At 37.9% G+C, this 15,326-nt stretch overlaps 3 protein-coding genes across 4 annotated transcripts; all 3 read left to right on the top strand.

The window, feature by feature from the left end:
* Positions 1-1,184: 1,184 nt before the first annotated feature.
* On the top strand, positions 1,185-6,124 carry kctd13 (potassium channel tetramerization domain containing 13). 2 transcript variants are annotated; one of them, XM_083896972.1, is made up of 7 exons: positions 1,185-1,333; positions 2,316-2,576; positions 3,089-3,258; positions 3,434-3,523; positions 3,708-3,760; positions 3,862-4,057; positions 4,659-6,124. In XM_083896972.1, the coding sequence occupies exons 2-7, from the start codon at positions 2,339-2,341 to the stop codon at positions 4,899-4,901; spliced, it is 990 nt and encodes a 329-aa protein (XP_083753098.1). In that variant the 5' UTR covers positions 1,185-1,333; positions 2,316-2,338; the 3' UTR covers positions 4,902-6,124. The 2 variants fall into 2 exon arrangements, with proteins under 2 accessions (XP_083753098.1, XP_083753097.1); XM_083896971.1 differs by having other exon boundaries at positions 1,185-1,568.
* A 1,131-nt stretch (positions 6,125-7,255) lies between these two features.
* On the top strand, positions 7,256-12,266 carry hirip3 (HIRA interacting protein 3; the record flags this gene model as incomplete). The annotated part of the gene is made up of 8 exons (XM_083896579.1): positions 7,256-7,388; positions 9,007-9,127; positions 9,243-9,393; positions 9,810-10,190; positions 10,285-10,457; positions 10,811-10,958; positions 11,480-11,578; positions 12,079-12,266. The coding sequence occupies exons 1-8, from the start codon at positions 7,315-7,317 to the stop codon at positions 12,264-12,266; spliced, it is 1,335 nt and encodes a 444-aa protein (XP_083752705.1). The 5' UTR covers positions 7,256-7,314.
* Positions 12,267-13,529: 1,263 nt separating this feature from the next.
* Positions 13,530-15,269, top strand: antkmt (adenine nucleotide translocase lysine methyltransferase; the record flags this gene model as incomplete). Its single annotated transcript, XM_083895785.1, has 5 exons — positions 13,530-13,691; positions 13,776-13,880; positions 13,962-14,102; positions 14,433-14,483; positions 14,580-15,269. The coding sequence occupies 5 exons, from the start codon at positions 13,530-13,532 to the stop codon at positions 14,757-14,759; spliced, it is 639 nt and encodes a 212-aa protein (XP_083751911.1). The 3' UTR covers positions 14,760-15,269.
* Positions 15,270-15,326: the final 57 nt, after the last annotated feature.

Raw genomic sequence — 15,326 nt, 5'->3', positions numbered from 1 at the left:
AGTGTTTACAAAAGCAGTGTTTACTTTACTTTTTGCTGTTTCTGGCGTGCACCGTCACCCAGTGTCACATAACATGTGAGAAGAGGTGAGGACATGAATGTCATTGTGCTTAGAGCATGCACTGATTGTAAATTATATTGCTTCTGCTCAAACTTGCCATTATCATCATAGTTATTGACAGTTATCATTGTTATCAGATTTGATGTTGTATGCACTATGTTGATGAAAAACTCGCAAAACTTGGCTGCTTGCTGTGATGCATTATGTATTTATTTACAAATGATTGTTTGAACAGCGACTCGCTGTGCCAAATGAAGGATTCGGAGCCTGTCGCTTTGTAGACTAAAATCTTCTCTTATCATCTGTAGCAATTTTTTTTATTTATTTAAATTGCTTTATATATACATATATATATAAATACACTCTTTTGAAGGCGGTGGATTATTTGCTGAGCTGGAAATAAAGTCTTTGTTGAATAGTGTAAGACTTGAACATTATTACCTGTTGTTTTTCCATTTAACACGGTCTTATTTGTGTTCATGCATACACAGAATATGAACTGTATTAATATACATGTAACCTATCCAATGGAAAGAATATCATTGTGTTGAAGTGATGTTATATGTTTTATTAAACATCTTTACAGCTCTACAGCTCAGAAAGCTTGATACGTTTCTTTAACGATACAGTCATTACACATATTGACATCTTGTTGTTATTTATCCTAAACGGCAGTAGTCATACAAGAGTAGTTATATCAGGATCTACAGATGGTCACAGGGGTAACATATGTATGTTTATGTTTTAAATAACATGGGTACATTTATTTATTTGTTTGTTTGTTTATTTATTTATTTATTTATGTATGTATTAAACATGTCTCTCGGGAATGTCCGGAATATTAGGAGTTATAGAAATGGCAGTTGGAAAAAAAATGGTCAGAAACATAGTATGCATCAATTTGCCCTTGTCAATGTTTATATGATCATTTATCCTTTTATTCCACATAAAAAGTAAAATATGTAATAACAACATTGCTAAACGGTAACATTGACGTCATTAGCCGACGTTTTAGAACGTGGCTTTGCAGTTTCCAAATGCGGCCACTGGGGGCAGGGAACAGTAAAATCCAAACGTGTCACCCTAAAAGGAAAGCGGTGTGGAACGTAGAAGAAGAAGACAGCGGAAGCTGATGCTCTAGTTTCTCTTCCTATTGACCCAGTTAGCTCCTCGCGTTTAGCATTAGTTTTAATTAAATAGCATTCATGTAATGTCATCCAGTACAAGTGGCTGCTCACGATGTAGCACTTTAATGGCTGGTTTATACATTTTGGTACGAAACAAAAGAGCTTTGGCGGCATTAAGCGTAACAAAATAGACCTGCTGTTGTTAGCCACTTTGATTTAGCTGCGATTAAAATGAGCTGTCAAATGGTGGACGCGGTGTAAAGTTGTTCCTGTGCTTCGGGTTATCCGTATAAGCTGGTGTGTTATTAACGACTGCTGCCTGATTAACACGCTCACAAGCAATATTGGGTCGACTTTGAAGTTACTTGGATGTTCAGTGTGGTGAGTATTGTTTTCCTCAAGTTTTGTTACCGCACGATGAATGCATCACAATATGTGGGTCTATTTTTAAAGAGAGAGCAACGCTTCCTCAACTCATTGAAATTGTCAGTTAGGTCAAATACAGTCCAGTAAACTACACAAAAGCCCCTTGTAAAGGGGAAACATGGCAGAAACTTCAGGAAGAGCCACAGAGGATGGTTCCGTGGGAGACGGACAGCTGTGCAGTAGGTGTCACATGTACAGACACAAATTAAGCAGATTACAAACAAAACATCACATTTACAAAGAGAGGAGAGTGAAGAAGACAGAGACTCGTAGCATTTTAATAACAATAATGACTATTATCAATGTCACGATTATCCTCATCATCTCATCCAGGGTGTGACATGCTGCGTGTCCCCACACCATCTGGGGGGTTGGTTCCAGCTCCTCATGTGACCCTTTGTGTGTGATGTGTCATGGAGTCACCAATAATCAATTAATAGGGAGGATGAACGCCTCATCGGCTTATTATGTTTAACACAGTGGTGCATGGCTTGATTTCTATTTTTCTCCTGCGTATTAATATTTCATGCTGGATGTGGCACCACATCTAGTGTCTGTGTTGCCTCTGTTAACTGTTCTTTGTTGCCATCTATATATAACAAGTGAGGAAAGGCTGGTCTGCTTTAGATGTTAACACCATTATGATTTACTATCACAGAGAGACACACGATTAACAAACTGCCATGCTCTTCTATATTACAGTTGTGAAGTGACTCTTCAGCCCCATGTCTGCTGAGGCGTCAGTTGGCAGTCATGCTGCCGACTCTGCCCAGTTTGCTATTTACCAGCCTGCCTGCCACAACACGGACGAGCACAGAAATAGGGGTCTGCTGGGAAGCAAGTATGTTAAGTTAAATGTGGGTGGCTCACTGCATTATACAACTGTCCAGACGTTAAGTAAAGAAGACAGTCTGCTGCGGCGCATGTGCAATGGAGAAACGGAGGTTACCATAGACTCGGAAGGTAAGTGAATTTGCCTGTCCTCTTACATTTTGTTAAGATGTAACATTAGTTCATTCATAATTTACGTGACAATTGGACACCAAGTTGACCGTAGGTGTTAGTGTGAGAGTGAATGGTTGTTTGTCTCCAAGTGGCCCTGTTGTGATGGGCTGGTCTACCTGTCCAGGGTGTACCCTGCCTTGTCGGCCTATGTCAGCTGGGATTGGCACGACCACAAGTCTGGACGTGTGGTCGTGAAAATTGCTTATGGGTAGAAAAAGTTGTTGTCACTGAACATTAAGATTGATTTTTGAAGGTAGAGATTCTAATGTATTTTTAGATGTACGCAATATGATATATTTAAATATCCTGACTACAAAATTATGTAATTCCCACATTATTGAGCGTGCTCAGACTTCAGCTATAAACCACATCCATCTCAGTCTCTGGAGACTTTTGGATAACTACAAAAAGCAATATTGATTATTGACCAATGCAGTAGTGATTTGAACTTATTTTCCCTACTGTCCCAGGTTGGGTCATTTTGGACAGATGTGGGCGATATTTTGATCTGGTTTTGAACTTCCTGCGAGACGGTTCCGTCCCACTTCCAGAGGATCACAGAGAATTGGATGAGGTTCTGAAGGAGGCCCAGTATTATCAGGTCCAGGGACTCATCCAGCATTGTACCAGTGCCATGCAGGTACATAAATAATACTCTTTATGCATATACAAATGGAGAAGTAAAGCATAATATTACACATATAATATTAGCACAGTAATCTAATAAAAAACATTGATTTTAATTGAAATGATGATAATTAAATGACTTCATATGAACATTTCATGGATTTCATTATTACTTACCTTACCTACAGAAAAAACAGGATGTCTTTGAAAGTGTGTGCCGCATCCCCATGATCACCTCAGCCAAAGAAGAACAGAAGATGATTGCCACGTGTGGAAAGGTAAATGGCATTTCACTGTAAAAGACTAGCAGCTGTCTTATTTTATGTTCATGTATAGTGTCTCAATGTTGAACCTAATTAAAACACTCATAGATTGTTTAAAGACTAACATTTGGATGTTAACCTCAAGGAAATGTACTTGTGTGATGGAAACTGTAAACAAAACCATTTCTTCTCTCCACAGCCAGTTGTGAAATTACAGAACAACAGAGGAAACAACAAATACTCTTACACAAGGTAAAAATGTGGTCTGACCACAGCGAACAAAAGATTTTAAATAGTTTATTAATCTTTTCCATTGATTGTCACTCACTCTCTGTCTCTCTCCGTGTGACCAGCAACTCTGACGATAACCTGCTGAAGAACATTGAACTCTTTGACAAGCTTGTGCTGCGGTTCAATGGTCGGGTTTTGTTTGTCAAAGACGTGCTCGGAGATGAGATCTGCTGCTGGTCTTTCTATGGCGAAGGCCGCAAAATCGCTGAAGTATGCTGCACCTCCATTGTCTATGCCACAGAGAAGAAGCAGACTAAAGTAAGCATCATAATGTGTATCATATCTTGAAACCCGAGTTTGATCTTTTTTGAGAAATATGTTATATTTGCTGTTAGGCAGCGTTTTATTCTTTTCCTTCTTATTTTTAGGGTTTGAGCTCGCACAGTGGTGTGAGGGTTATTCATTTTTTTTTCTCCCGCACGCATTGAACAACAAAGCAGCTGTGAGGGAAATGCACTGTTGTTAAACCACTGTCTTTGTTTCGATGATTTAGCTCAGTTTAATGTGTTAATTAATTCATTGAGACTGGTCATCTCATCAGCTTCCAGGTTTTGGTTGCCTAGTAACGACTGGCGAGGTATGAGCATGAACCTCAAGCCCCTTCCATGGGTTTTTCAGGCCTCTTCAATTAAGAGGCCTGAAAAGAGCAATTAACCTGGTTTGGTCCCAAAGGTAATACTTACCTTTACGCTCAAGTCAGCTACTCTCCTTATAACTTAATAATTATAACAATATATTTTATTTATAGCTGCCTTTCAGCACACAAGGACACCAGACAGTGAATAAAAACCATAAGAAATACACAATATACTACAAACTTGAACATTAGTGTGTGTTGTTGTGTGTTGTTTTTTTATAGGTTGAGTTTCCTGAAGCGCGAATCTTTGAAGAAACCCTCAATATCCTCACCTACGAGAACGGCCGAGGATCTGGTTCAGGAGGCTTACACCTTTTAGATTCAAGAGGCTCTACGCTGGGAGCTGGCCAATCAGAGGAAGAGGGTGCTGTGGGAGGGGACAGACGAGTGCGACGCATCCATGTGAGGAGGCATATAATGCATGATGAAAGAGGGCACGGCCAGCAAACTGTGTATAAGGACTGATAATGTGAAAACGTATGTAATTATAGGATGTACATTTTTGTTAAGTAACATCTTAATGAAAGAAATGTTCGTGGATCATAGCAATAGCATGGTAATTAGGGTATTTTTTATGTCTGTAGATGTCGCTGCAGAGATATTGGTTGATGACAGGTTTGCAACCATAGTAAGTCGTATGGAGTTAAAAGAAATGCTTTTGTTTACAAGACAACAAACTGCTTACTTAATTCAGATAGGAAAGGATTAAAACTACCTGGGACATGAAACTGGCATGACTGCATGTATAAAGACACCCTTGATAATAACTGAATTGGTGTCAAAATCAAGCTCCCATCTTTAAGGTTGATTTTACCCTTAGAGCCCAATGCCGTCTGTTGATGTAGGTGATAATGATATGCACTGGCAGCCTCCTCTTTGTTTGACACAGCAGGAAACACGGTGTCCGTTTATTTACTTAGTGAAGCGTCTGTTGCCTTTTGATACGTTGGACTGAGATTGTGTTGGACAGTGACAAACAGAGCTTGGATATGTTAACACTGGAATCAACTGAGTAGACATTTCTAGAGTGAGAGGTTTTCATGAATGAGATTTTTTTTGAGCAGCTCATGTTTCTTTATTTAAATTTGTACTGCTGTTGCTTCTGTGTTTTTTTTTTTTTTAATGAATTAATTTATGAATCTAATTTATTGTTTGCTATTTAACTTGTGTTGTGTGTTCAATCTTCATGTAAACTAGTGCTCAAGTGAATTTTTCATGTTTCTTGGAATGATATGCACTCTACGGCACACATCAGACTTTAACTTACTCCTGTAAATGTCTAAATTGTGAACTTACATTTCAGTTGTATAGTTAAAGAGGAAAAGAGAACATTTCTGTGACACTGTATTTTATTCTGAGCCATAACTTTCACATTATGTCTTACACCAAACTTCTGAAATTTGTTAAACGTAATTGGCCATACAGTGATGATAAAATCAAGTAATAATCAATTGTATTTATTTATTTCTCTCAGGGAGAGAAGTGTTTTAGATAGTCATCAGGGAGTAAACCAAATTACTTTGAATGGTGACAGCAAAAAACACTGAATGAAAGCAATTTGTATCTCAGACCCTTTATTTAAAAAAAAAAATTAAAAATCACCTTGTAATACCTTTACTATATGCACTAATAAAACCTCCGTCCAGTAGAGGTCATGGGAATGTTCTAAATAAATGACTTATGAAATCCAGATTTGACTTTTTGGTCTTACTTTTCAAGTGTCACAGCAAAAAGTTTGCTGGTTTGCATCGTGGTCCAGGCCTTGTTGTATTGAGTTTACATGTTACTTGTGTGTGGGTTTTCTCTGGGTCTTCTGGTTTCTTTCCACATGTCCAAAAACAGGCAGAGGTTAACTCTAAGTTGGCTGGGTGTATGAGTGAATGGTTGTTCAGCAAGGGTGGAACCGACCTTTCACCCTAAGGGTTAGGGTTAGCTGGTTAGCTGGAGTTGGCTCCAGCAGCCCTGCGAGCGACCCTGTGGAGGATAAAGCAGTAGACGATGGATGGATGGAGTATGAATAGAATTAGTTATATTTGCACAAACTGCAATTACAAGCCGGGCGCAGGAGCAGTGGACAGCCCCTGACCCATCCCGGGATGTGAACGGGGATCCTCTGGTTAAGTCCAATTCCTTTTCCTCTTGGCCCTGTGCTACCACAAATTCACATTGTAAGATTAGACCTAAGAGATGCAAGTCATCTTCTGATGGATTGAGCTATTTCTCTTGATTTCAGAGTAAACAATCATGTTCATGATTATCAGATAATGGGTGTTTGTTGTTGACTTAATGGACAACCTTTTAATTTTGGGAAATATGTATGTCACATATAACAATTTGTGACACAAATCCCCTTTTGTGGAGGTAATGGGGGAAAAAAGTTATACATTTGTTATTATTTTTTCCGATGCAAAAAGGAGGACCCATGACTGGGTTGTTTATTGAATAGTACTGCAGAATGTGATCGATTATACCTTAGTCTAAAATATTTTGATATATGGAGATATAGAAAACAAAACAATTAAAGATTTCTGGTTGACAGATAGACAACATTAATGGACATTTTTGGGGCCAAATATAAAAAATAAAATGCAAAACAGCCTGACTTACAGAAAAAAGTCAGAATTCAGACTTTAATCTGAATTCTGACTTTTTTCTGTAAATTCTAGCTATTTTTTAAATGTTGTTTCCAAAAGAATTCTTCTCATACTTTTTCAGTAAAGTGTGACAACAGTTCTGATTCACCTTCCTGTCCAAAAGGCGGCGGTGTTGGTGCGAAAAGCAAGGGCGTGCTGCCAATTTGACGTCACTTCCGTTGACACCAGGTGGTCGCGGTTCCGCCAGTTTGACCATAATATGAAACGTCCAGAGCGGGAACGCGATGGTGTCCAAACAAGAAGCAGCCAGTGTCCGCAGGTTTGTGTGCGACCAACTCCGCAGTGAGCCGGACCTCAGGTATACAGTACAACATTTAAGAGTCGCTCTTTTAAGTGATTTTTGTATAATAAAAAAAAACCACTTTGGCGCTAACTGTGGTCTTTAGTGTTTTTGCGGCAGCTGGCAACCTCACTGTTGCACGCCAGCCTCACTTAACCCTTTACCTTATAAACCAGTTAACCAAAGCTAATGCACAAACACCGTCAGTGATACAGATAAACACGGAGAGGGCTCATACATTAACACTAAACAAAGGTTTTAATGTCTTGTGTTTTTGAACGTTTTGCCCAATTTCCTTATTAAAAGTTGTAAATAAAAGTGCTGTTTATCATGGCTGTAACTGATGTTGTGCTGTTGCTGCATTAATCCAACGCTGTCCATTGTCTACATCCCAGTGCAGTGTTGAATCTTGTCAATACACCTGAAAAATATTAACATAAAGGGTTACAATGACTACATTTAGCTTTGTTGATATTGTACTTTCTTAAAATATATTTTTCCAACAATGAGAACATTCAGAGTCAGTAGTATCAATAATATATTCAGGATATATCTTCCCTGGATTTGCTAGAGTAGGGATTTTGACAGCAAAGGTGTGTTATTCTTTGCAGAAAAGGCAATGAACACACATCCCCTTAAATTATTATGAGCAATTATAGCTAGCAGTATAATATTTGTGTATGAGTTTACTTTATTAGTAAGGAGGTATACAGAAGAATACAAAAATACACCCCTAATAATAAAGTCCTATCTATAAATTATAGATCAGCAGGATTCAACAATAGGGGTGGTGGTGAATTCTTGCTGAAATAATAACAATATGTGATTATTGTTTATAATCGTTTAAACCCTTTGGGGTCCAGTGACTGCATTTCCAACCTCTTTCTTAAGAATTTTTAAAATATCAAAGGAAATGACATTGATAACTATGAGTGACAGGAATGACAGTTTGAAGAAGTTCAGAGTAACTCACCAATGCTCCTGATTTAATTAAATCATATAGATTATCAACAAACCCATGATAATTTGTTTGTGGAAATTTGATAGGATTAAGGGGAATTAATTCATGTACATACTGCCTTATATTGTAACAATGGTTGTAAACTTTTGTTACCTCTCACACGCCCATGTTACTCAGGTACTAGTAAACACTAGTGTGCAGTAATTATGTTGTAAATGTTCCTCACCCCACACAACACTATCAGTTTACCCCCGGGTGCACAAACATTGGGTGTTTTAAAATAAACTTGGAATAATTAACAAAGCCTTGTTGAAAGTGCAGGATACAGCTGCTCAGTAGTGTGTATTTTCAGTGTTGTTATTGTTATTGTTATCAAGCCAATAGCTTTAATCACTCTTGAGGTTGCAATGTTTTAGTTAGCAAGCTTAATTAAATCTTTTAGTTTATCTTGTAATGTGTAAATCTATGCATTAACGTTATAAATATTTGCTTTTTAATTGTGTACTGTAATTATTATTATTATTATTTTTATTTTTTTTAAATACTTGACATTCTGTTACATTTGTGTTGCAGTTGTGTGTTACACATTGAAGTTATTCATTATAATGCTGATTTAAAATGTTGTACCTTTTCGTTTGTACAAATTGATATAATTACTCTAATGTCTTACTCCAGTAAACTGAGCTTGGGGATTTTAAAGAAGCGTTACTTGGCACTGGAGGGACTTGAATCATTAAGTCCACATACCCGAAAATACATGAAACAGGTGGTTGAAGAGGAGCTGATGAAGATGCAGGTAAATGAACCCTTCCTGTACAGCTTAATATGAGAGGTTAACATTTGACGGGGGTTCGTTATAGTGTTGGGATATTACTGTCATCATCATCATTGATATTTTTTTCCTCCTCTAGGACACTGATGAAAATGATGGTGAGCAGGAGACCAAGAAGCCCCAAAACAAAAGGAAAAGAGAGCAGGAAAATGATGAGGTGAAAAGTGGGACAGAAGAGGAAGATGAATCCAGAGCAAAGAAATCCCGTTGTCAATCGAGCTCATCATCAGGTTGTTTTTAATTATTTTATTGATTTTTGACTGTAAAATACTAAAGTTATTTACCTAATATACAATATTTAAGTGTGTGGTCATCCAGTGTTTCAGTATTCTGATAAAGACCTGTCACTTTATGTTCTGTTTACGATACTTTATAAAGTAAAAAGCTAGTCACAGCTTATAATTTTTCATTGTGTGTCTATTTAAATCAAAGGCGCATAAAGATGCAAACATATTATGCCCATTACAATAGAAGGTAAAACAGTGAGTACATACAGTGCTTCTAATTGTATCCTTTTACACATCTGCTGCCTAATATGGTTTATCCTAACAGACTCTCTCACCCACCAGCCACTTTATTACCATTATATAATTTACATCTTCTCTGTAAAAATATTTTTTTCTTTATTGTGTATTTTTAACGACAGAATCTGAGGATGAAGATGGCTGTAAAACGGGAAGTGAGAAGAGTGAAAAGCAAGACCAAAGTGGGTCTGAGGACACGGTGGGGAAGGTGAAGAAATCCCAGCGAAAAACAAAAGCAAAAAAGACGCAGCGTGGAAAAATTGAGGACTCTTCCGATGAGGAAGTGAGTGAGTCAGGAAAAAATGGGGATGAAAGTGACTGTGGTGACAGTCCAAAAGAAGGGATGCAAAAGAAAGGCAATAGAAAGAGTGGAGAGATGAAGAAAAGCAGCAGTTTAAGTCCTGCAAAGAAGAAAACCTCAAGTGGTGAAGAGGACGAAAGTGAGACGGATAAAAAGAATGACAAACTCGACTGTAACGAGTCCTCGGATGACAATGAAAAAGGTGACTATATAACCTTTGCACTTCTATATAAGACGAGCAAATGATCATTCATTTGTAGTGTTAATTTAGTTTTATATGCCTTTCTTTTATGCAGAGGAAACGGTCAGCGTGCAAAAGAAGGAGAATAATGAGACCGACTCAGATTCATCATCACTCACTTCTTTGGAGGACGAAGACAACGACCAGAAGAATGGTTCAGGAAATAACCAGGAAAAAAAAAAGAAGAAGACTGTGAAAAAGGAGAGAGAGAACACCAGAGGTGAAAAGGTGAGTGATTGTGTTCAGACTAGAAGATCAGGCTTTGTTAATGTTTTTATTTTGATCTTAATATTGAATGTTTCGATATTGAATGTTGAATGTTGTTTTGGTGTTGTCTTTGATAATTGTTTTTTGTTATTTAAACATTATTTTCATTTAAACATTATGATGACCACATCAACATAATTGATTTTAGACACCAAAAAAGTATTTCTGCACCATTTTTGCATTTTTAAGTATTCTGTGCTTTCCGTCTTATCGATACACAAAGTGCAAGTGTATATTGTATATATAATACCTTTGGGTCACTAGAATAGAGATATAAATAAAGCCATGTGTCTCAACTTGTCTGACTCCTGTAGGAGGACGATAAAGCAGTTGTGAGGCTGAAACGTTACATCGCTCTCTGTGGTGTGAAGAGAAATTACAAGAAGCTCCTCAGTGACTGTCGATCTGTGCGCTCCATGGTTACTGTTCTAAAGAAGGAGCTTGAAGATCTTGGTGTCCATGGTCAGTGGAAATACTTTCACTTTTAAACAGACCACAATTTGTACATGAGCATGTTTGTATTTAAATACGAGAAAAAATTCCAAATGAACTCTGGTAGCTGACGTCACACAATTCCATCTTGCAACAATATACCAGGCAACTCATCTCTTTGCCAGCTATAATCGAAAAAAAAAAAGTGGAGAATAAAGATAGCCAAGACAGATAGACAAGCAGAGGGCAGAGCATTTTACTGAATTGCCAAAGATCAGTCGAGACATCAAGTTCAAAGCAAGCTTAGAAGCAAGATTCTACATGTGTAGCAATCACTTCACTTCAGCTAATCCAGCATTAACTTGCTTTTATTTATTATTTTTGCATGTGTGAGAGTTCTCTATAGAAAGATGATGGAGCGTTTACCAGAATGTTGATCCACTGTAGCTGTTTTTCAACTATGTTTCCCGTACATGAACCAATGCCTGACACAATATGAGTAAATTAAGGAAAATTGCTTAAGTAATGAATAAGTGTGTGTTGTCACATAGGTCAACCATCTATTAAGAAATGCAAGAGTGCCAGAATGAAGAGAGAAGAGGCGCAGGAAGTTGCTGAGCTTGATGTTAGCAACATCATTGCCACACAGGGTAACTATTGTTTTTTTGTTGTTTTTTTTGTCACCGCTATCGTTTTTTATATTTGTCATCACAGAAGAGTGGGGACACCCTTCTTCCAGAGGGTGCCACCACTTTTCCGAAAGAGTACAGTCATTGGTATTAATTAAGACAGCAGAGTTCTTACAATTATTCAGAAGGCAAAAACAATCACATTTTGCCATTGGTTTCAATGCAACGCAAAATACAAGTGAATGCAAACAATCTTGTTCCTCTAAAATGATGTGATACATGTAAACTTGTTTCTTCTTGCCATATAGTGTGGGTGTATAGTTCAGGTTGAACAAAAATGACAAGCAATACAGAAATATGTTATTTCTGTATTGCTATATTACTTTAGTTGATGTGCAGAATAGTCACAGCGCATTGTAGTATTGTTTTTATTTAACAGTTTGGAGGTGATTGAATCACTTCAACATTTAATAGAAATGATTTGATTTGTGACATCTGCTAATGTGAATTTTATATTCCAGGTCGTCCTAAACGTAGAGGAGCCTCTGCAAGTTGGGAACAGCATGACCCTCTGTCTTCCACATATAAGCGCACTTTGCACTCTGGCTCTGATAGTGATCAGGAAAATGATAAAAGCAAAGGCCACAGAAGAGCAAGAGACTGGGCCAACCTGCAGGGGATCATCAGTGATGATGCAGACAGTGACTGACGGTGTCGCTTCCCATTCCACCTCCACTTGGATACGGACACTGTTTCCGGCTTGACACTGTCGGTTTGCTCTTTGCAAATTGGTTTTGTGTTTTGAGTATTGATAATGCACGTTTTTGCATTTTATTGTTGTCAAAAAAGTATTCTTTGAATCCAGGCCAGCTTTTGCAAAGAAATATTTATTATAGCATTATATTTTTGCATCTCTATATATGTTATTTTTCAAATAAACAGTTTCAAATATTATATTGATATGGAAATATTATTTTAGCCTAGACAAATACAGAAAGAGATTTATGTTATATAACAGAGGATATTGTACAAAACAGGCCACTAGAATATTTACTGTCTTCACTGCCTTTACTGACATTGTACATTGTAAATGCATACAAATTATATAAATGTAATTAAATAAGAATTAGATATGTTTCATATATTCTGATTTGGATGTGTTTTCCTTTCAACAAATGATACACGTTTCAGTTAATGTAAATGGGGACATGGGGGAATATTTATATGGATGAACAAGACACCCTAGTAAACAATTGTCTATGGTGGAAACATGCTGATCCAGGTTCATTTGATGGACACTGTCCTTTTCAACTGAAACCAAACTTAATCCCAACTCGTTTCACGGTTGGGTCGCTGCAGGAAACACATCCCAAAGGAAAACGACAACATTCATCGCGGAACTAATGTAAGTACGCCTTCGGATGTACGGTATATTTTGTAGACGGACTAGTCCGACAGGCTAATGTGTCCGATGCTGCTGAACTCCCTCAGGTCACAACCCTCAATCTAGTAGTAGTATAATGTATAGCCGTGTTCTCCGTGTGCGCGCGTGTGTGACTTACATCTTTTAATATTGTTTTGAATGAACGAATGAATTAGTATATATGTTTCCAGTCTGGCGTTTCTGTTTACAGGTGACCGTCAACCAGCTGCTTACACACCGTCTATCACAGAGGTACCACTAATAAATTATAGCAGCGACAGACTTCAGACCCCAGGCTGCGTTGAAATAATTTTACTCACACCAATAATACAGATTCAGTTGAGATAAACCTAAACTGGGTGTTACAATATTGTTAAAATTGTGGCATGACGTGAAATTGTATGCACGATTATCTCCTGAAGTCTCAGAGTAATGTAGTAGGGGTCGGCCACTGGTGATTTTGCTGTTTTACATTATTGCAGTTTTAAATCTTTTTTTCCCAGACTGTTTTCTCTCAAATAAAATGTACACAACACATTTGATGCAGAAATGGATGATGGCACACCAGAAGAGTGCTTTTCAGAGCTCAAGACTGGGAACCTTGGAGTATGGGGTGTCGCACAGATAGCTGCTGGCACTGGGCTTGCTGTATATGCCATGTGGGTGGGAATCCTCCAGCCAGGTTTCCGAAAAGTCCCTTTAAAGCTGCAGGTATGGCCTACTTTTTAACAGCATTCTGCTTGTCACAGTTGTGCCTGTAAGGATGTTTTAAATGTATGACTCTGACTTCTCTAGGTCCCCTATATTCCAGCCAGCAAAGTTCAAGTTGATAATGTCATGAGATTGTTGAGTGGTCGAAAAGGAGGCCTTGTCGATTTGGGGTCAGGTGATGGTCGCATTGTGAGTATGATCGGGATGGGTCAGATCCTTATCCCTGCACCGATCAACCAATTTTGACTGGTTATTTTTTTACATCTTAAGGTCTTGGAAGCCCACCGGCAGGGTTTCACCCCCTCTGTTGGTTATGAGCTCAACCCTTGGCTTGTCCGTCTTGCCCACTTTAAGGCATGGAGAGCAGGCCATCGTGGAAAAGTGTCGTACAGACGAGAAGACCTGTGGAAGGTTCGACATTTTACACTCCCATTGTACCATTAGTAACATTCTTTCACAAATGTTAAAGTTATATCAGCCAAAATTTACAATTGCTTATTTCAAAAGAAAAATCATGTCCTTCCGTCTGTTGAAAACAGATTTTCTTAAGTCTTAGCATAATGTAATTGCCCTCCCTTCAGTAGGAGCCTTCATAAACATTAAAATGACAGTGTCGTGCAGTAAATCCTACTTTTTCTCCCACATATTTTAGGAGTACTATAACATTGTGACCATTCACTGAATGTACACGTTTTACCAATTTGTGTTGACATCATTACATTGTACACTATGTCATCACAGGTTGACCTCACAGAATGCAAGAATGTCACAGTGTTTTTGGCTCCCAGTGTGGTGAGTAAATTAATGAACGTATTATTCTGCAAACTAGTAGATCATAAGTAAATATACAGTACAAGTATTAAAAAAATTGTGCTTTTATGTTCCTAGCTTTCATTATTACAGGAGAAGTTGCAGAATGAGCTTCCTGATGATGCCTTAGTTGTAGCTGGACGTTTTCCCTTTCGTGACTGGGAACCCTTCAGGATTGAGGGCCAGGGTGTGGACAGAGCCTGGGCATATAGCATGCAAGCTCAAAGACAGCGCATCTTCAAGAAAACAACAAGCTAACCTCCAAATAGCGACCTTGACAATGAACTATTCATAGCTAAATTATCCACTTGAAGTTACATGACATCGCTGGATTTTGCCATCCTAGGTAACAGAAATATTATTCATTCATCATAAATGTCCTGGATTGGGACTATCAAAAACAAGTTTTTCTACTGGATATGGATTTATTTTCCAAATTATTATCTGCAATGCCCGACACACTTCTGCCTCTCAACAACTACACGTATGGGCGATCCCCTGCTCGGGGAAGCAATGCTTTTATTGTCTGGTTTTATATCTATCTGTTTGTTTGTTTTTAAGTATGAAGACCACAACCAATTCCTTTGTGGATCATGAGCAGGCAAACTTTGTCCTGGTGAAACGTGAAATTTCTATTGATGGCTAATCTATCCCAGATTTTAATACATGTATAAATCCCATCAAGTCGGTGGTGTGCATCCTCTGATGGCATTAAATAGTTACATATGTGCACATATTAGTCTATTTTAATTATTCCGCAACTTTAGATTTTACCTATCAATAAACATTGCTGCTGTAACAGTAACTGTGCTTATGTACTGTGTG

Source organism: Microchirus variegatus (genome assembly GCF_963457635.1).
Source record: "Microchirus variegatus genome assembly, chromosome: 10".
In the NCBI taxonomy this organism is placed as follows: Eukaryota; Metazoa; Chordata; class Actinopteri; order Pleuronectiformes; family Soleidae; genus Microchirus; species Microchirus variegatus.
The sequence above is the reverse complement of the archived record's forward strand: the minus strand, read 5'-3'. Positions and strand labels throughout refer to the sequence as shown.